This window comes from Cyanistes caeruleus, chromosome 15, assembly GCF_971803275.1.
Source record: "Cyanistes caeruleus chromosome 15, bCyaCae1.hap1.1, whole genome shotgun sequence".
Taxonomy (NCBI): Eukaryota; Metazoa; Chordata; class Aves; order Passeriformes; family Paridae; genus Cyanistes; species Cyanistes caeruleus.
Genome location: NC_141715.1, coordinates 3,779,684 through 3,800,485, shown reverse-complemented (window position 1 = coordinate 3,800,485; position 20,802 = coordinate 3,779,684). Strand labels below are relative to the sequence as shown.

At 47.0% G+C, this 20,802-nt stretch overlaps 1 protein-coding gene across 1 annotated transcript; it reads right to left on the bottom strand.

Annotated features, from left to right (window-relative positions):
- Positions 1-2,206: 2,206 nt before the first annotated feature.
- Positions 2,207-18,178, bottom strand: LOC111935476 (serine protease inhibitor Kazal-type 5-like). Its single transcript, XM_023935866.2, has 14 exons — positions 18,066-18,178; positions 16,873-16,898; positions 15,684-15,811; positions 15,105-15,171; positions 13,409-13,536; positions 13,275-13,326; positions 10,805-10,935; positions 10,156-10,228; positions 9,604-9,665; positions 8,700-8,781; positions 6,229-6,356; positions 5,799-5,862; positions 2,788-2,840; positions 2,207-2,431 (listed from the first exon to the last, which is right to left on the bottom strand). Exons 1-13 carry the CDS (start codon positions 18,121-18,123, stop codon positions 2,835-2,837), a joined length of 1,005 nt encoding a protein of 334 aa, XP_023791634.1. The 5' UTR covers positions 18,124-18,178; the 3' UTR covers positions 2,207-2,431; positions 2,788-2,834.
- Positions 18,179-20,802: the final 2,624 nt, after the last annotated feature.

Genomic DNA, 20,802 nt, shown 5'->3' with positions numbered 1-20,802 from the left:
AAAAATGTGTGGTGTCCCTCCAGAGCTCTGCTGCGCCACCAGGGACATTCCTCATCGGCCAGCCCTAGGAACAACCTGCAAAAGGGGGTTGAAAGAAAGAGGAGAGCAGCATGCAGACTGCTGGGAGCAGGATGGAGCCAGCCCTGCTGCTAACAGCAGCACAGGCAGCTTTAGCAAGTCCCTGTCCTGTGCCTCCTCAGCAGATGGGCTTGGAATCTGATTAACGATCCCTTATCACCAGCTGCGATTTTTGTGGATGGTAATTTCTGCTGGCAGCAGGAGAAATTTAGAAGGTGCTCAAATACTGACAGAAGAGGCTACTGGGGCAGTCTTCATCAGTTTATTGCTTTTCAAGCATAGTTAATGAAGGTTTTAGGGGTCATTATTTGAAAACTTAAATACCTGAAATCACTACAAATCATAGCAGCTTTCAAGTGCACTGATTTTCATTTGCAAGAATTTATTTTAAGCCACAAATTGTACACTGCCTTTGTGAAATCATGATGTCCCTGCACATGATGTTAGCTGGAATCAGTGAGCAGACATCATCAGAGAACATTTTTACTGTCTGACATTCATCTCAGGCTGCATAAACAACATTCAGGAATGTACTTGTTTCATCTCTGCTCAAAGACAAAATCTGCATTCCCCAAAACAGCTAACCAGCCCCAAACTGGTGACTCTCACCCCACATGACTCTACTTAGTGAGGGGATTTTCCACGTAGAAAGAGGCGGTCATAATTTGTTTCTAAATCATAGTGTTTGCTCATGTTAAAAATAAGCATATGAACTATTAACAACCACTTATGGCAGTGTGCTGATAATAAAATCAATTTTTATTATTATCAGCTGCAATAAAACATGATGCATACGTAAGCATTTAGGAGTTTAAAATCAATTCTCATTAGCTGCAGTAGAAATAGAGGAGTTGATAACTTATTTGAAAGAATTCTACGTCTTTGGTGGGAGTGAAATTAATTGGTATTAGGTAAAATCCTGTCAAAATCTGAAAATCACTTCAACCTTATCTGCAAGAGAAAAGTGTTTACAGATCAGGTCACAGCTAAAATGGACTCAAACACTGCAAATGTTCATTCAAGGTCTTCCGGAAAGGTCCTGCAATACAGTTTATACAAATAAAGAACCTATTTGCTTTAAGTAACAGCTATAGAAGAGAGTACAGAAGTACGTGCAAACTACCAGCAGATTTCTAGTAACTTGCCATCAGTGCCTCCTGTTCTGCAAACCCCATCCCAGGCCCAGATCCACTGACCCCAAAAAACCCTGGGAACCCAGGGAAACCCTTGGCTCAGAGGCCTGGCTTCTTGTGAACACAGTTTCAGAAGATGAATGAGTTAGAACCATCTGTAGGCCAGTTACATCTCAAGGCAACAATACTTCTCCTTAAAAAAATTACAGTGTTTCATACCATGGAACTTCTCCACCTGCCCCAACACCAGAGCCCCAAAGGAAGGATCTTTCTCTCCTTGCAGGAGATGGTTCCTGAGACAGGAACTGACTTGAGCCTTCAGGGAAGTTCAAGCCAAAGCAGAGGGTGACCCAGCAGCAGGTGGTCCATGGGCCACCACAATGGCTGAGCTTCCTGCACTGCCTTGAGGGTGCCACCAGTGCTTCTGCCTTCTCACAGCAAGAAATGCCAGCCAAACTCACTCCTGCGGATCCCAGAGACCTTTCTGGGCTCAGCACATCTCCTAACATGACCACTCAACATGTATCTACTTCCCAGCATTTCTCCAAGCTGTGGTCTGGATTTCCCAGCACCTCACATGAGAAGCCTAGAAGAGGACATTTCGTGCATCATCTAAACTGCCAGCCCAAGATATGGGGTGGTTTAAAACCAATTTTTTTCTCTGTAGGTTTCCAAATGTAAACCAAACAAATGTCAAACAACCCTCTGAGGTAGGTAAATATCATTTAATGTTCGTTTTACAGGCAGGAGAAAAGGGCTGATAGGGCAGTGAAGTGATTGACCCAAGACCCCATAATGAGCCAGAGAGAACCTGACCCCTCCTCACAAAACCCCAGACCATACTCTTCCTCCTTGGGTCCCACATCTTCACCAGGCATTTACAGCAGCTGGTGCACCTCAGGCTGCTCATTGCCTAAGGAGCACGTGGTGCAAAGCCAGAGCAGGGACACATGTGTCCCTGCCCTGAGGCTGAGTGAAGAAAAGTGACATGAAACTGAGGAGTTATCTTTATTGGGAAGCACGTTAAGACACAGCGAGGCAGCAGGAACTGCAGCAACACGCACGGGGCAGACCTGGGAAGGCACCACTGAGTCCCTTTTGCCCTCCACCTGAGCAAGGATGGGCCCTGTGTGCTGCAGAAGGGGATGAAGGCAGCTCTGGCAGTCCTGGGGACTCGGCAGCTCCCCTGATGCTCGACATTGACGCTTCCTTTACTTGCTCTGCAGAGACAGAGAGCAGACAGATTATTGCTGTAGTCCCAGAAGGCAAAGGGACCTGAAAGGACCATGAGGAAATCTTAAAGCTGTGATGTTCCCATGCTCTGCAGGAGCTCTGGGCCATTCCTGCCTCCCTGTGATGGGGGACTGCTTTGCCAGCATCCTCTCTGCTCTGCACAAACAGCTTGGCAGGAAAAAGAGAGCCAGGAGAAAGGAGAGGGCAGAGCCCACTATTTCAAGTCCCCACATGCTCAGCCCCAAAAAAGAACCCTCTGTCCCAGCCCTGCAGCTGGGACATAACCTCCAAAGGACAGGCTGGCCAAGCAGGGCTAAGTCCCTGCCTCTCCCTCTGCCCATACCTTTGGTCACAGCTGATCCCTGGTGTTTGCTGGCAGGCTGAACTCCATTACTCCTGGAAAGGAAGAGGAAAAAAAATAAGCCCATCCCCAAGCTTGTCCACTTCTGTGTGACCCTGGCATCAGTGTGACAGTCCCTCAGGCCAGCTCAGTGCCACGTAAGACAACTGCAGCAGAACCTGGCACAAGGGCAGTTGGGTTGGGCCACTGCCAGCTGAACAAAACAAGACTAATTTCAGCCTCAAGCTAGGTGCTTTCCACACCTATTTTCTAACCTGGGAAAGATCCTGATTTTCTTCTTTCCCTCCTTCCGCTACCTTTAAAAATAGTGTGGCAAAACAGAGAGCATTGTAAGGAAACTGGGACTTGCCCATTGCAAACCTGGGAGTTATCTGTTTGTTGAGAAACAGGTTTAAAAAAGAAAAGGAGAAACTGGATAACTCCTTTTCTCCCCTGATTTATTGACCAGCGTGGGCAGGCTAGTGACTACTCCCAGGTGATTACTGTGAAAAACCTTTGAACAAGTAAAGGAACTGCAAGATACACAGCATTAAAAGTCAAATGTGGTGGAAAGACCCACAATCAATTCATCCACGTGACACAGCCCTGCAGGACCAACCAGCCAGTTAACTTACCAAAAAGAGATATCTTATCCCACGATGCTGACCTATATTTGTCATCAGTAAAGCAGAACAGGATCAAAGGAACTCAGTTATGGCAGAGACCTCCCAGGGAAGGTGGCGAGACTCAGTCCTGACCAGTGGGGACAGGCTCTCCCTGCAGCAAGGTTTTCCACCCCAGTCATACCCAGATACACCTTTAGTGTAAAATCTCTCTCAAACCACACTGTTCCCAGCCCTTCCCACAAGCATCCCCCCAAGATGGCCATCAGGTCACCAGAGCTACCAGAAACACCTGGAGCTCTGCAGGTAGGAGTGGATGCAGGCACTGGGCTGCAAAGGGATGAGGCAGCTCTAAAACACATTTTCTCAGGCAACCCAGCACTCTCCATGGGTAATTTAAAAATACAGCTCAAGGAAATACTACAATTTTTGGTTAACAATTTCTAATCTTCCTCCAAAGCATTTCACATTCTGCACATTGCAACTCTCTAAGCATATTTCTGATGCCAAAAGCACTGTTGGAACTGCTTTCCTCCAGGTTTTAGTAGCATATATTGAGTGCCTGAATCTTCAGCAGAAAGAAAAATTCATTATACTGCAAGTGAGCATGAATTCCAGTGCTGAAAATAACATTGCTCTGTACATTGTTTATAAGCTCTCATAAACTTCCAGCCCAATTCTTCAGGTGACTTAATAAACATAAAGAATAAATCATTGTGCAGGGCGGCTTTCATTTGGCTTTTGCCTCAAGAAAAAAAGCTTATCACTTTGACTTTTAATTGCATCCATCTCTCCTTGGAATACTTGACACAGCTGCAAGCTCTCTGATTTTCAGTAAATGGCATCCCCTTCTTATTGCAAGGGCTTGAGAGCTGTAATGGCTCAGTTAAACAGTAAGGAATTCCAGACCAAGCACAGATTTTTGGGAATCCTCTCTATTTTTCAGTTGCCACGGTGTATCCAGTCTCATTCTGTCTTGGACATAGTCACTACCAGACTCATGTAGTGCCTCATCTCCCTGTACCCCAGGCCAACAGCAGCTCCATCTCCCTGAAGACTGAGACACAGAGGCCTCCAGTACCATCACAGGCTAAATTATTTCTCTCTGTGCTGCAATTTCTTTGACTTTAAGCAAAGTTTAGAGCATTTTGCTGCTCTAGAGAAGAGGGGGAAAGGAGACAGGTTTACTGTGTTTGGGGGGCCTGCTGGTGTCCTGGCATTGAGCAGAGGAAGGCATGGAATGACACTATGGAATGATGGTTCTCTCATACCCCACATCCCACTGTGCCTACCAACACATGGATACCACATCCATAATCAGAAGCCAATGTTCCCACTCAAAATTTCCCAGAAATCTCTTTGGTAGGGTTCAATACTTGGATTCTCTACAGGTATAGAGTAGGAACCAATCTATTTCCCTGGGAATGATGATTCAGTTTCTCAAGAGTTCATGCCAACGAGGACAGTCCTCCCCAGGTGCTACAGGACCTCCCGTGCACAGAGCCACAAACTGGCTGCAAATCCAACAGCTGGAGGCTGTTGGATTTGCCAGCTGTTGGCTGTTGGATCTTTCTACCAGCTTCCCCTGGTAGAAAGACAAAGCACAGCTGAGAAATGTTTAACTCATCTGCTCTGTGGGATTGCACAAGATGTCAAGGCTCAAGACCTTTCCTGAAAGTGTGCCACCTGGTGAATTATCTTAATTTCCCAACCATCTCCCTGGATATTATTTAGAGAACAAGGTCTTTATGGTTTATACAGTTCTGGTCTTTCTAGCTCTATTGATGTCCCAGGAAGAAAGCCAGCTGTTTCCCAGACACAACACCTAGGCAAAATATGGAGACTATGCACAGATTATGCATGAAATCAAAGTCTCAACCTGTATTTAAACATCTGGACCATGAGTATCCATTCCTGGGGCTCTAATGATCCTGTCACAGGTGCAGAGGCCAGGCTGGCTCCCCAGCAGGCACCTGGAGTAAAGCAGGATGCTACACACAGCCAAGAAGCACTTTCTTTTCTTCACCTCTCTGCACTATTTCACTCCAGAAAAAAAGACAAAACAGAAATAGGAGCTTCAGTACCTCTCTCCTCCCTCCCAACCATTGTGGCTGAAGAGCAGCTGGAGAGCATGCCTTTAATTATCCCACTGCAACCTGGAGGAACAAGCTAACTCTGTTAACCTGCCAGCGAGGTCAAAGAGTGGACACCCAGCTCCTGCTGAAGGGCACAGTGGGCAGCTGGTGAGTGCCAGCCACTCCTCATTCCTCACTCCCTATTGTGTCTGCCTGGATCAGGTCACCACAGGCTGAGACGGTGCCAATGGGGAATTTCCACCAGGGCAAAGGGAGAGATTGATGTTTTGCAGCCCAGCTGTGGTTTGCCGCTTACCGCTTCAGGGGCAGGCTCTCGGCACTCGCCTCGATAGTTTACCGTGATGAAGTTTGAAGCTCTCCTGCAAAGGGAGGACAAGATATTGCTTATTATTCACTTGCAATACCACAGCTCTCAGCCTCTGGCATGACAGTCCTCTGTGGGCTCCTTAATGCTTTGATGCTACTTCCAATGTGATGGCATTTATTACTCCCCAAACAATCTCATGATTGGGCAGAGAGGGAATAGGGGACCCTGGCAACTTGTGTATCTTAATTAGCTGTCATCAGATTAATCTCAGGCATTTTGATCTATGTTTGCTTAACAGCGAAGCACCAAGGACACACTTGATAGTGAGTCATGATGTATCAAAACAAACACTGTTCTGCAAAAGACACTCGGGAATGGTGGATGGCCCTGTATTACTGAAATCTCTCCACCTACTCACATGGCAGCTGAACACAAGTCACATTCATTTTTGTATGTTTTCCCATCAGTGCCACAGACTGGTTGTGAGGATTCACTGCAGAAAATCCTTCCACCCTTTACTCCATGCAGAATTCGATCGCAGTCCAGCTGAAGAGGAAAAGAAATCACATTTGGTGATGGTTCACTTGCAAGACGCTCCTTTACGTGACCCAAAGATGCTCACAAACCAAGCCTTGCATGGAGCCCCTCTGTCCTGTGTCACGTCCAGCCAGGACAGGCTTGGAAAGACATGGTGTCTCTTGCTGGACCAGTCAGCCAAGCCTTGGGGGACAGAGCCCTCAAGCCCCACTCACTCATCCACCCCAACACCACAGTCCAGAGCAAGGTTTATTTCTCTCAAATTGTATCCACAGGACAAAACCTTCTACCTGTACCTAGCCTTCCTTATCAGTGTACTGACACCATTTTATCTCCAAGGATTGAGATGAAGCCCATTGGCCAAACTCGAGGAAGAGCTCCAGGAGCCCGTGGGCGGTGCGGCACGCAGAGCTCCTGACGCCCACCGTGCTGAGACAGACGAGCAGCTATGACTAATGAGGGGTGCCCTCCTGCTTCCTCCTGAGCACAGCAGCGGGAACATTTGGGCACAGTTTTCCCCACAAACCACTCATGGCACAGCCAGCACACACGCTGACGGAACAAGGAGCGACCTTCAGGGATCCCCAAAAAGCCTCTCACACCTTGCAAGCGGAGAGGAGCGGGTGTTTTGCACAGTCATAGCAGATTTCCAACAGCAGAGGTCAGGGATAGCACAGCCTGTTCCCTGGCACGCACAGCCCCTTCCTCAGCCCCACTGCAGCTCCAGGAACCGATAAAAGATCGAGATGAAGAAGCGACTAATGGGCTCCCAACCCCTTTCTCCAGTGCTACAAAATGTGTTGCAATGGCTGCAAATGGTGCAGTGGGTCTGGGAGAATATTCCACTTCCCCCTCCGCCTGGAGACGCAGCATTTAGCACAAAATTGATGGTTTATCAGCAGCAGGAAGTACCCCAGGGAAGAAGGATTTCATGCTGGGCAGCACAGGGGAGGTTTTGGTGATGCTGGGGTGCAGTGATAGCACCTGCTGGTTAAACGTCACTTGCTAATTTCCATAATGTGCTGCTTCCTCCCTCATCTGGGTAATTATCAGTGACGTGAGAGCAGACAATGCTGACCTTTGCAATCTTCTGCTGGATGCCTTCCTACGCACCAGGCATTGCTGCCTGCACCACAGCCCAGGGCAGGAGGCCACCCCAGCAGCAGCTCCACACATCACAGGTGCCGGCAGCCAGTGCCACCACTGCTTTGGCTCTGGGAATAGTCTGTGACAAAACCCACAGGTGGCCCTGGAGAGAGGAGAGGAGCAGATCTGCTCCCTGAATCACCTCTGGTCTGTCAGGCTCATCAGCTTCCACTCCTCCTCCAGTGCTACCAGGAAATACCACTAAGCCCTGAAGCACACCAGCCTTATTACACCTAATGCTTCCTCTGGAATACATCAAAATTGCCGTACCTGAACTATCTATTGGGTTTTTAATTCAAATATCCCTTTTCTCAAAGCGGCCAGTGGCAGAGGCTTCAGAGAGAGTTAAAGCAGTTGGTAGTAAGATCCCTCCAAATCCATAGAAACACATTTCCTATCTCTTCCAAAATGCTATTTAAATTACTGTATGAAAATTCTGGAGGAATTAAAACATCAGGTATTTTTTTAAACCATCCTACCTCTAGACAACACCCTGTGATAGCGAGATCCACAGTTTAGTCACCCTTTTTACGGTAACTTATTTTCTCTTATTAGTTCACATTTTCCACTTTTAGCTTTGTTGGAACTATTCCATTTTCTTCTCATGAGAAGGGAGAGCAGACACCCCCACCTTCCTCCTACATTATTCCATACACAGCTGTCATCTACCACTCAGTGTTTCCCCCTTTAGCACTCCTTCCTTCTGCCAAACTTGTCCTCATCCCCTGGTCAGCTCCACCACCCTGCTCTGACCATGGACTTTATCTCAGCACTCTTTACCCTGCTTTGGCTGCATGTGGGGCAGGATTCCAACCTGAGCTCAAGACCCACACCCTCAGAGCTGGGGGGTTCTCACAAGGAGCCAAGCCCTCCCCTCTGTTTCCACGCTGGGTGATCCAGTGGCTTTCAGCAGGCCTCTGACTCATTCAAACCCTTCAAAGGACATGGGGCAGAGTGAAAAGTTTCAGGGTTACAGCAAAAACAAGAAAAGCTGCTGGGAAAGGAGCAGGGGTGGCTCAGCATGGGAGAGGTCCCAAATTCTGCCCACACAGCTGCCACCCGAGGGGCAGGAGCCCAAATTCTGCTCACACAGCTGCCACCCGAGGGGCAGGAGCCCAAATTCTGCTCACACAGCTGCCACCCGAGGGGCAGGAGCCCAAATTCTGCTCACACAGCTGCCACCCGAGGGGCAGGGGGTGGATTTACCTCCGGGTCCTCTTGGGTGTCTCTGCTCTGTGACTTGCGGCCTGGTGGCCGGTTGCAGTTCCTGCCACGCTGAGCTTGTGGGCTGGCAGAGAGAGCAGAGATAGAGTCCATCACCATCTCCTTCCAAACAGGGGGAGCAGAGTGCGAACCCACCCTCCCTGCAGACTGCCACAGCTCCTGGAGGGCTGTTTGCACCTTGGCACCCACCCACCCACAGCAGAGGAGAGTGAGAGGAGCCCCCAGCCTCATACTGAAAGGGAGAAAGCCAACAGCAGGACATGGCCCTGCCCTGTGCTCAGTCTGAGTGCACCACCAGCCCAGGGCTCTGCACCCCCTTGTCTGCTGGCACCACTTGATGGATGGGGAACATGAAGGAATTGCACCAGTCAAAAGCAAGAAATCTCAGCGTGCTCCAGAAAAAGCAGCAGCTGAGTCCTGCTCAGGGCCAACAGCTACAAAACAAACAGCTTCTGTCTTCCTGACCAGTGCCCAGAAAGCACATGGTGCTCCAGCCACTGCCTTTGAGCCAGGGCTCAAACGTGTGCACTGCCAGGAGACAGATTTTGCTGGACAGAGTGTCCTGAGAGGTGTTCTGAGCACAGCAATCACTGGTGCTTCGTACACAGAACATCAAGGCCAAAATGGAGCAAGGGCTGCATGAGAGACATGCCCCAGTGTGTCTCTTCCCCATCACCAGCTCAGCAACTCTCTCAGCTCACTGTGGTGAGCACCAAACAGCACAACATGCACTGCTCCACCCCAGGCCATGCTGCTCCTATGTTGTCAAACCATTCTTGCTCCAATTAATCTCCTAACCACCCCTAAAAAGTACAGGTGCATGGAAGGAAACCAGTGCCAGGACTGGTGGTGTGTGTGTGGACACCCCAGGGGCTGCTGAACTCACCCTCTGCCTGATGAGAAGGGACGCCTCTCATTTACACCCTGCCGTGAACCACCACAGTTCTTCTGCAAAAGGGGCAGAAACACATTCAACAACCACAGAAACAACTTTTATGCAACCAGGAAAGCAGCAAAGCTAAAGCAGCTCCTGCTCTGCCCCCTCATCCTCCCAGACCCAAAGAATTACAGTTCTTAAAGTAGCAGGTTTGATACACTCCATACCCACCAAATGTTATCATCCAAGGGTTTACGGGATTGTGGGCAGTCTGAACCTGCCCTTTATCTCTCTTACAGCATCACATCATGGGGAAAGTGAGAGGGGTCATTCTGTCAGGTCCAAACGTGTCCAGTTTGTATGCTCGCACCCAAACCCATCCCACTAATGAGGGAGGCTCTGCAATACAACCAGCTTCTCCCCCATGATTAGCTGGCTACAGAATCCTGAACACATTGATCATCCCACAGGCTGACCACAAGCAGTCCCTGGCCATCCACATCCCACAGACTCTCACCAGACCCTTTCTGAGCTCAGCACAGGCTCTGAGCTACATCTCACCTGGGTTGTCCTCTCTGAAGAGGGCAATTTGTTGCGCTGGACAGTTCCACCCCCTCTTTGAGCTTCCTTTTTGCTGGAAGAAGGAAAGAAGAGGAAAAATAGAGTGCTATGGTAGTGTGAGTTCCACCAGCACCCAGGGCTGCCCTGTAAGCCAGTGTCATGCCACTAGGTACCACCTCCCCATCCACAGTCCCTGCTCCTGGTGGTCCTGTTCCTAATTCCCACCCCTAAGGCTTCTCCCTTTCTCCTCACCATTCCCACTGTATGCTACATCCTGGTTCCAGGTGGCTGCTTTCATATCAGGTCTGCTTCTGCATATGCTCTATGGGAGTAGAGAGAGAGAGCATCTGGAAGGCAAAGTACACATGTAGGAAACTCCTCAGGAGCTGCCCGTGCCCGACAGTCCCCTGGGAAAGGGGCTGCTCTCTGTCAACCTTGCTTCTCCTCCTCTACTCCACACTGCTTCTCACCTGCCCTCAGGCCCTTAGTGCTGAAAGGGAAGGGGGAAGAGGAGCCCTACTGCCAGAGCATCTCTTGGAGAGCCACTGGGAGTCAGGACTCTCCCAGGCATTGCCCAGATGCAGCTTCACAGGCAGAAGCTGCACTTTTGCAGCCGGAGGTTTCCCTCCTCAGAGGAAGGGGTACTCACAACTTCTCAGCACACATGAGACATTTGTTGGTGTGCTGCCTGCCAGAGGCATCCCGGACAGGGGCGTTCTCCCTCGTGCAGGACAGGCGGCCACCAGCTTCAAACTGGGAGCGGAACTCGCTGCAGTCATCCTGCGGAAGGAGGGCAGGGTTAGGGCACTCTGTCCTCCTTGCCTTATTGATCAGGTCCTTAGAAACCTGGGGTTTCCTGCCAGGAAAGCATGGAACCATCACAAATGCATCACAGGAGAGTCTGGGTGGGGGTGAGAGAAGAGGGTGTGCAGTACCAGCCACTTAGCATATAAACAGAGGGGTGAGTCAGAAAAATTCCGGGTCCTTCTGCCCGCACAGCACGTGTTGGGAGTTTTCTAGTATGGTCCCACTAATTATTATTCTCCTGGCTGGGCTATCCAAAGCATGCCAGTGATGTGACCCATACAGCAATGAAGTCACTCCCTTTTCTCCCAACATCCTTAATACACAGCTACAGCCTTTTCCCAGATTGTAGCTCAAGATAATTTTCTTTACAAAGCGCGTAGGATCCTCCAAACCAGCCATACTTTGGGACATGTCAATCAAGAAGCAGCAGTTAAAACATAAAAGCACAAAGCAAACACACTTAATAGCCCACGAGCACAGGAAGGTTGTTTGGAGAGGGGATGATTAATTTGTTCCTTGTTCAAAACTGCTGTACAGAAACTGTGTTAACCTGTCCCTGTTATGTAACATGGATGGAAACATTCAGTCCCCTTAATTTCAACTATTTCACACACTGCAATAGGCAGTTCCAAATAGTAAAGTACAAAGGATAAGGAAGCGACTTCCACTTACCCTTTTCTTTTTAAAAACAGGTTTTAACACTCGCAATTTTTTGCCCATTTTGTGCACAGTTTTGCCAGCTTGAGTGAAGGTCCCTGGCAGGTCACTGGCCTCACCCTTTGCTTTGCTCAGAAGTTTACAATACCTCCTTCTCTCTGCCAGGGGAAAGCTTCCCCAGTGTTGTTCTGCATCCCATCCAGGGCACCCCAGCCTCCACTCCTCAGCTTTCCCACCAGGGTAATGCTGGCAAACCACTGAGTACAAAGCCCCACATTTCCCTAGAGCCACCTCAGCCACAGGTAGCAGAGATGTTCTGGCCCTGGCTGAGCCTCTCCTGCTGTGCCAACAGCCATAAAGCATTTTCCCATCAGAAATAAGTGTTGCGCCCACTCCAGAGGGGCTCCCTATGAACCTCACTGCTTCTCCCCACCACCAGCTCACACCCCTGCACCATTCAGGCAATGCTTTCCCTTCCCAACAAGCCCAGGGAAGTTCTCCTTGTTCCCTGGGACCAGCCTTGTACTCTGGGACCGCCTCAGCTCAGCAGCCCAATCCTCTGCAGACAGATCTGCCTTCCCCTAAAAGCCTCTCAAACATTTTCTCTTTGAGCCAGCATTTCTGGAGCCCTGTTCAGGCCTGACCTCTGCTACAAAAATCTCACCGAGTACATCCGAGCTGTGCATTTTCCTTTTTCATGGCCTGTCACATCCCTGACCCGCTAATAAATGCAGGGCTTTCTTATCCTTTGTCACTTCTAGCCAACGAGTAGGAATTCTTGTTAATCACTGACTGTGTGATCTTGCACTGCCATTACATTTTATCTTGTTTCTATTACTCCAGGCCTCAGCACTATCCAATTAGTCTTGAGTGATCTGCTGATCCTCCTCTGGCCTCCCAGCTTTGCCATCAGCAAATTTCACTTACACTTGTATTTTTTGGTGCCAAAGTCATTAGAAAAAGCACTAAAACAGGATTATCCCCAAGACTGAAGCTTAAGTGGGCTGCATCAGTCCCTCCCATAGCAGGAAGCAAGAGGAAAGTGGTGGAAAGCAACTATTTTCTCCTTTACTGGGCTGCTCTTGCCAGCAAAGCATCAATGCACAGTGACATGGTGGCTGCAGCATGCCAGGGAGAAGGTGGCAAATCACAGCTCCATGAGAAAAAATTTAAAAAAAAAAAAAAAAAAAAAAAAAAAAAAAAAAAAAAAGTTAAAACTGAGCCACAGGCCTGGAGACAGTGCAGGGCTGACATCTCCCAGAACACAATGATCTCTTAAGCTGTGCAGAGTTCAGATTTAGGGCTTTTCACACACTTTTATTTTCCACCTAATTAGCAGCCTCAGCAGAACTGACCTCTCCACCCCTGAGCTGAAATTTGGGACAGCACAGCACACCTGGCTTCCTGCTCTGTCAGGATTTGCCTGTCCCTAGATCCACAGGTCAGCAGAGCAGACCATAATATTCAGGCACAAGTTGTTCACTTGAGGGATTCAAGAGCATGAATAAGAAATAAAGAGCGTAAAGAAAGTGGATCTCAAAATTAAGTCAGAGGAGAAAAAGCAAGTAGAGGAGTAGAATAACATTCCCTTTTCTCTGTCTTGGGTGAAAATCCAATAAAGTTCCATATTGACCTGCCTAATACTTTAATCTCACCTTATCTTTTCCTTGTCTGTTTTTAGATAACTTCCGCTCATTCTCCCTTTTGCTGGAAGAGAAGAAAGATGAGAAAGTGAATACCAGGGTGCTCCAGGGAGGAGAGGTTTCCCACACTCCTTTCCTTTACTCACAACTTCTCTGCACACATGATGCACTTATTGCTGTGCTGCTTCCCAGAGGCATCCCGGACAGGGTCGTTCTCCCTGGTGCAGGAGAGCTTCCCTCTCTTGAACAGATCCCGAAACTCCCGACACTCATCCTGTACAAACACCAAAAGCATGGGTTGACATGGATGTGCTGACAGAGAGGCACATCTCCCTCAAATCCACACAGGATTATCCACCCAGTGAATTACATTTCAAATGCTATTTTGCTTCCTTGAGGCGTAACTCGGTGGAAAACCAGAATATGCAGCATAAAACAAATAAATCCGTATGTTTAGATGAGCAGATCTGTCATTTGCATCCAGGGCAGCCTTGCTGCTATTTCTAATAGATAACACATGTAAGAGCCTGCCCGAAGGACCTAAGCTCTGCTCCAAGTATAAAATCCACAATTTCAGTGAATTTTAAATGAGAAAGTTAGTTTTCCCATCTCTCGTGAGAGAACGTGCTACTAAAATTAAAGAATTTTAAAATCCATGCACAGTAAAAAATCGAAGCTGCAGGCATAATAAAAATACAATCCTTGAACACCTCCTATTGCCAGGTACATGAGAGTAAAAGGTGGGTGTTTTTACCTTCCACTTAACATGATGGTATGTGTTAATTGAACCAAAGCACTCTATTTCACTAAAGGCTTTTGTAGCAAAGCCCGCTAAAGCATTTCAGCCTGGCCTTTACTTTCCTCTGAACAGCCTTTCTATAACTTTCAGGGCAAGTCTGGAGCATAAGAAATACATGGAACATGTGAGGTCTTCAGGTTCATTTATGCAGCACTTACAACCTTATCTGTTATGTGATCTGTAATACATTTTTCCTCTCACACCATGTAGAGGAGATGGCTTGATAGCTTATCCCAACTCTGCAGATGGGGAAGTCAAGCCTAGAAAATTACTTGCCAGAAGCCAGACAGAAAATCTATGGCTTAACAAAGAAATTCAGTGTAGGTCTCTTCCTGGCACTGTAAAACTGTCCTTCTGCCTTCTGGACCACACTTTGGCAAGTCAGATGTCTAAAGAAAAAGATCTCCCTTAGGACAGCTATGCCTTACAAAGCCTTTAATTTGTCCAGACACACAAGAGCTAGAAAGCTACAGTGCTTAACCAGATGTAAAAAATAAATAAATCAATCACCACAACCAACACTATCTGATGGAAACCAATTCGCTCCCATCTAGAATAAAAACCCAAGGCTAAAAGGACAGCTCCCTCCACATAAAGACCTGCTATCTAGAAAAACAGCTATGGGTAAAAGAAACCAGCCAGGTGCATCAACAAGATAAACAAGGGACAATTAGAGCCAGCCTGTTCCCACACCCTGCCCTAGTCAGAGCTCACATGCGCCAACCTTGCTATTAAATATTTGCCAGATACCAATGGGGTGCCTTATAAACAGGCAGGCATCCTCCTCAGCCAGGGCTCTGGGTCAGGCACACACCGAGGTGTCGTGATTGCCTGGGAGGAGCCGCCAGGAATTTTGGTTTCTTTTATGCTGGTGGATGGCACAAAGCCTCACACTCTTCCCAAGGCTGGGCATGTTTGCCCTGTTCCCATGGCAGGGCCCTTTCCCAGGCTGCAGACGAGGAAACGCCCTGGGCAGCAGGTCAGAGGCAGCAGATGAGATGCCATCACCTATAAAACTGTCTTTGGCAGCGATTTCACCTCACCTTTCCCAAGGAGTTCACATTCCTGTCCATCTCTCCACCACTCCCTTTGTTTTTTGAGTCTCTTTCCCTGCAAGAAAGGCAGGTGTGAGTGACAGGGCAGCATGCAGTGCTCAGACACAAAGCCAAAATAGGGGGTGATTAAAGGCCAGTCCAGCCAACCCCACCTCCCCATTGCACAAGGCAGCAGCACAGACCAGCAGCAGAGCTCAGCTCCCTGGCACATGACCAGGGTGTTTAACAACCCTGCACTGGGGGCATTGTGCCATCCTTTCTCCCTGCCTAACATCCAGCTCTCTCCATCCTAACAAACACCATCTACCGAAACAAGAAATTAATCCGTGTAAGTTTTCACTCTGCATTTGTTCCTCACGCTCTCTGGTGAGTCCCCACCATGTGGTGAGCTGGGGAGAGTTACTGGGTCCACAGGTTTGCTGAAGAGCTACAGACTGGTCTGGCTGGCCAGGGACAACAACTTCATAGCATGGAGCCTCCTGAGAGCTGGCTCCCTGCTCTGGGAGGAGAGGACATGCTGTGGGAGGGCAGGGCTGCCACTGGAGCCAGCAGGCAGCCGATACTCACAGCAGCCTTTGGCACATCATGCACTTGTTCAGGTCTCCTTTGTTATTTGGGCTGCTGAAAGGCTCCTTGGTGGTGGGACAGGAGAACTTCCCGCTGCGCAGAAGCGACCAAATTTTCCTGCATTCGTTCTGAAAAGCACAGAGGAGGGCAGTCAGTGGAGGCTCCCAGCAAGATCCCGAGAACTGTTTGTTCACACTCAATCTTTTTTTGGGTGTGCTGCAGGCTCTCAGAAGCACCACTTTGCTCACACAAACCACGCTCTCCTCCTGCCCATCACTGGCCACACACCACACGTGGCACAGGCTGCACCCAGAGCCCCACTCGTGGCTCCCGAGGCAGAAAAGACAGCGAGAAAGTTCAAAACCCATTGCAAGAACCATTAATCATGGGGAAAGGAATATATATTTAAGGAACACGTTTAATTTACATACAGCTGCAAATTGCTACCCGCTACAGCGGAGAACACGTTATAGAGTTAGCCAAGAGCAGAAAATACAGCCCTGGAAGTGCCAGAGGGATGTAAGAGGAATAAACAGGGCAGAGTGACTGAAGAGCCATTCAGGTGCAAGACAAGCACAACCCTTGCAGAAAGCAGAGCAGTAATATTGTGCAATGTTGCAGCAGCCCATTGCATCTTCTGCTGGGTAACTGGGATGCAGACCAGGGAGAAGCAATGAACCGTTCAGTTATTTTTGGCTACTGTGTTTCCCGAAAGGATCTTTACCAAGGAGACAAGCTTGCTTGATTAAAACATGAATGGAACTGACTTCCAAGTCATTGAATCAAATTATTTTCTGAGACTCAAAGGACTTCCCTTAATTCATTTAATTACAAAATCCAGGAATAATCGGAAGCAGGGGTTTCTGCTGGATCAGAAGCTACATTCTAAAATATCATTAAAAATATAATTCATGGCATTTCTAACATCACTTCATGAGATTTCCAGCCCAGAGCTGTTTGGATATGTTCACAGCATCATGCACCAAACACACAGTGTCAGCTGGAGCCATTGCTGTATTACCTAAGTGTTGTCTCTAAATATGGAGAGATTCGATGCTTTTTCCACCACTGAAAAAGCATTATAATATCTAAGTATAGTGCATCTAAATGGACTTTGCTCAGAGCATGCATTAAGCAGTGTAAGTTGGCAAAACAAAGGAAGAATCAGAACAGAAAAGGTTGGACTCGCCTTAATCGAAGCTTGACTGGCAACATCTGCGGCAGAAAAACCAACAATGAAACCACACAAAAATGTTTGAAGGGAAATTTTAAAGCAAAAGCATTTAATTAAAATACTTGATGCAGTTTCCTAATCCACCCAAATACCTCTTGATAAAAGCTAATCCAATGCATTATTTCACACTGATAGAAATTCTCTAATGCCCAGTCCTTTCTGGAACATTGCACTTTTTGTCATTCAAATGCAAAATCGCATCCATTTTTTTGTGTGTCTTTGTGCCCTTCTTTACTGTGTTACTTTTCTCAGGCTTAAAATCCAAGTTCCAAGGATGGTTCAGTAACTGTTTCTCCATTATCCTATACCCCTGCCTTGGTAGTTGCATCAAACTTGCTTAAACATTTTTGGCATGCTTCACCATCCCTTAAAATTGGGATACCAGAGCTAGGCCATTGTTGTTTGTCCAAAATAACAAATTCCTTTTCAAGGCCCATTCCATTTGCAGTACTTCACACAAATTATCAAATTAATAATGAGTCAGCAGGTGAGTAGCTGATACCCATTTCTTTTTACTAAGCCATTTAAAGCTGGTATAATGTGTTTCACCCTCCTTTGCATCATCAGTGGCATTGCAAGGAACTGCCAAGAAATCTTCCATTAGCACTTTTTCAATAGAAACCGGCAGGAAATTGAAAGACCATTGCTTCAAACCCAACTCCTGCTGAAGTCTATCTATTGTAGCCAAATTACTGCAGCTATGTGAAAATGCCTTCCTTAGCAAGTGTTGACAGGACATTACCATTTTTCTGAATTTACAAAAAATTGTATTACATTTTTGTTCAAAGTTGGGCTTTTTGTGGAAGAATTCGGTCTGGTTGGAAATTGGTATTCTTCCACTTAGACAAATGGGAGTTTGGCTTTTTTTGGTTTTTACTTAAACTGTTAATTCTATTTGAAATAGATGCTTTCCTCTACCAATAAAACTTCACTATTTCCACATGAAAAAGAAAAAGTAATTAGCAAGACATGTTATATCAAACCAGCACATGTAGTACAGCAGAAAAATGATGGTCTTCTGCTATACCACCATGCTTTTTAAAAAACAAGGGCTCTCTAATCCTCTCTCTCTGTCTTTACGGGCACTCCCAGGCTGCGTCCTCTGCCAGTCCCAGATTCCAGCACAGAGAACATCACAAGTTACTAACCTGAGAAGAAGCAGAAAAATGCCAGAGCAAGGACCACCGAGGCACCTTCTATTTTCATGGTGAGGGTGGTGGCAGCTGTTTGCCTACGTTGGCTCTACTAGAGCATTGCTCAATGAAACCCAAAGAAAGGGCTCAGGGCTGATCACATATATATAGATGACCAGGTTCTCCGCCTTCCTTATGACATAACCTTCCCAAGAACCATCATTAGCTGCAAAAACCAGTTTGTTCACACTACTCTAAATTCTAATGATCCCATTAACACAATTAATTTCCATAAGGATGGGACATATTTGAGTCACTCCCTGCATTTTGTCAAGGTAAGAAAATTATAAATAGATCACTTCAGATCCCCCACACAGCCAGAGGGATTCTTGCCATCCTCATAAGACAGCGGGACTCCAGCCACCACACCGCAAATACCCTTTCATATCTCTACAAAATAGCTGAAAGGGTTTTATTTTAATAACTTGGCTGCAGAAGAGACAACAGGAAGGCCGGGTCACCCAAACCTCTGGAAGTCAGTTTGCTTTTATTAAAGCACCTCAGTATGAACCTAAAGAGTAAACATTCAGGAAATGTTGAAAAACATCAAGTTTGGGGCTTTGTTGAAATTCCTTGGGTTTGACGCTACAGTTCTCACAGCACCTGTGTTCATGATAAAACCACACTGGTAAATCCTCATCCTTTACCAGTTTATCCCTGTTGTCTTCAGGAAAAAAAAAAAAAAAAAATTAAAAATTGCAGTGTTATTACTGAAAACCTTCCTTCAGCCCAGGTGGGACCTGGCAGACCATTATAGATGCTGCTCTTTGAGGTGTTTTGTTAAATGATGTGATGCTAAAGGGTCCAGCAAAGCAGCCCTGCTCTGGTCTTTCCCAAAGAAGAAATAAGATGAAAGTAATCATCCTGTGCAGGGTTTCTCAGGAGTCTCGAGAGAGGAAAATAAAGATGACATCAAAGTTTTGGAATGTGATTTACGTGGGAAGAAGCTGTGTGCCTTGTCTCCAGTGAAAAGAGAAGAATTTGGAGAGAAAAGTCATTTGCAAGGTTTGAAAGGGGTGGATAAATGAGTCAGTCAAGCAAAGCACAGCAATGAGGGGCTCGAGCACAGGCTGTGGCTGTGCAGAGAGGCAGATCAGCACCATCTGAGGAAGAAAACATACTTCTGTGTGACATATGTGCCTGGCCAGACAGGTCAGCAGAGCTCAGTATAAATCCTTGTAATAAATTGCTGCCACACGTTTCTCAGATCAGAACAGTCGCTCGTGCTCACAACTGGAGCCAAAGCCAAGGCAGCACAGCCCCAATTTGGAGTGTGGTCACCCCTAACATTTCTTTTCAACCCAAAACGAAATCGTGTGCAGGTTGAGAGTGGAGAGTTTGCAATACAGTAGCAAAATGCCCAAGGCCATGCAGATGGCTCATGGCAGATCTGAAGAGCCGTGTATTGTCCTGAATCATGAGATAATTTCTGCATGCGTACTTGGGTGTGGAATTGGAGGGGAGGCCAACAGGAAGAGAGGAAAACTAAGCTGACAGAGCATGTGTCAGTAAATCCATGGGAGAACTGGAAGATAAAAAGAGAAAAAAAAAAAAAAAAGAAAAAAGTGTATGGTAGTTTAAAAGTGGTTAGAGCTTGGAAGTCTATCTGAAGGACAAAAAACAAAAGATGCTACTTGTTACTGAAGTGTCTGCCCATGAGTCAGCCGTAAGGTGGGAGGGTTTGGGAAGGGGAAGCGCATTTTTAAAAATGGTTTTGTTCTTGAAATTTTCTTTTCCTCCAAAAGTTCTATTCCTACAGAAAAATGAAACAATTCCCTGACTTAAGACAGCTGGCTGACTGCCCTATTCCTGAAGGAAGCAGAGTGGGTGCCAAATCAGGTCAGACTGGCCAGGTGAGAGCAGCTCCCAGCCCGGCAGAGCAGGGTGACAAGGAAAAGGAGAGAGAGGGACAGGTCCTGACCCCACAGTGGCCTTGTGACCACCTCATCTCCCCCATATCCCAACCACTGCAGCCCCCTGCCCACCAATTACACCCACACCAACATGTGGGAGAAGCTCAGAATGGCCCAAACACACCTTGATACCAAAACCAGACCCTTGTTCTGTAACAAAACTCAAGAGGGGAAAAAAACTAAAAAATGTAAAAAAATTTTAAAAATTTAAAAATTAAAAAGAATTCTCAACCTATTTACTGGTGCACAACTACAACCTCATAAGAAAACCCAGTATTGGTATGAAATGTGAGGGGATGGAGAGGACCCAGCAAAGCCATATGGTTTGGAGGATTTGCTTGAGTTACACAAACCTGGGCACAGTGAGGGATGACAGCAGGAGTGTATTAAGCATAAACCTCGCCTGGCTCACTTGATTGCCTCTATTGATCGATTTACACCATATTGATCCATCTACACCATGAAGTCTCAATCCTTCATCGGAATCCAGACAGCCCATTAATTTCCACAGGAATTCATATCCCATAGGATTGGATCCGGAAGAGAGATTATCCCCATGCTTTATTAATATCTTTTTATCACGGCATCTTGCTACTCTTAATTTACAAATATATGCCAAACAGCTGGAGAGCAAAATGCCACTGAGAAAAGCAGATGAGGGCAAGAAGAGCTATTGCAAAGGTATCCTTTGTTCACATCTCAGTTTAAAAAATTCAGAAAAATAAATAGCATATAATGATGCTGTGCCTGGTAGGACAGCTCTCACTGGATCTATTTTT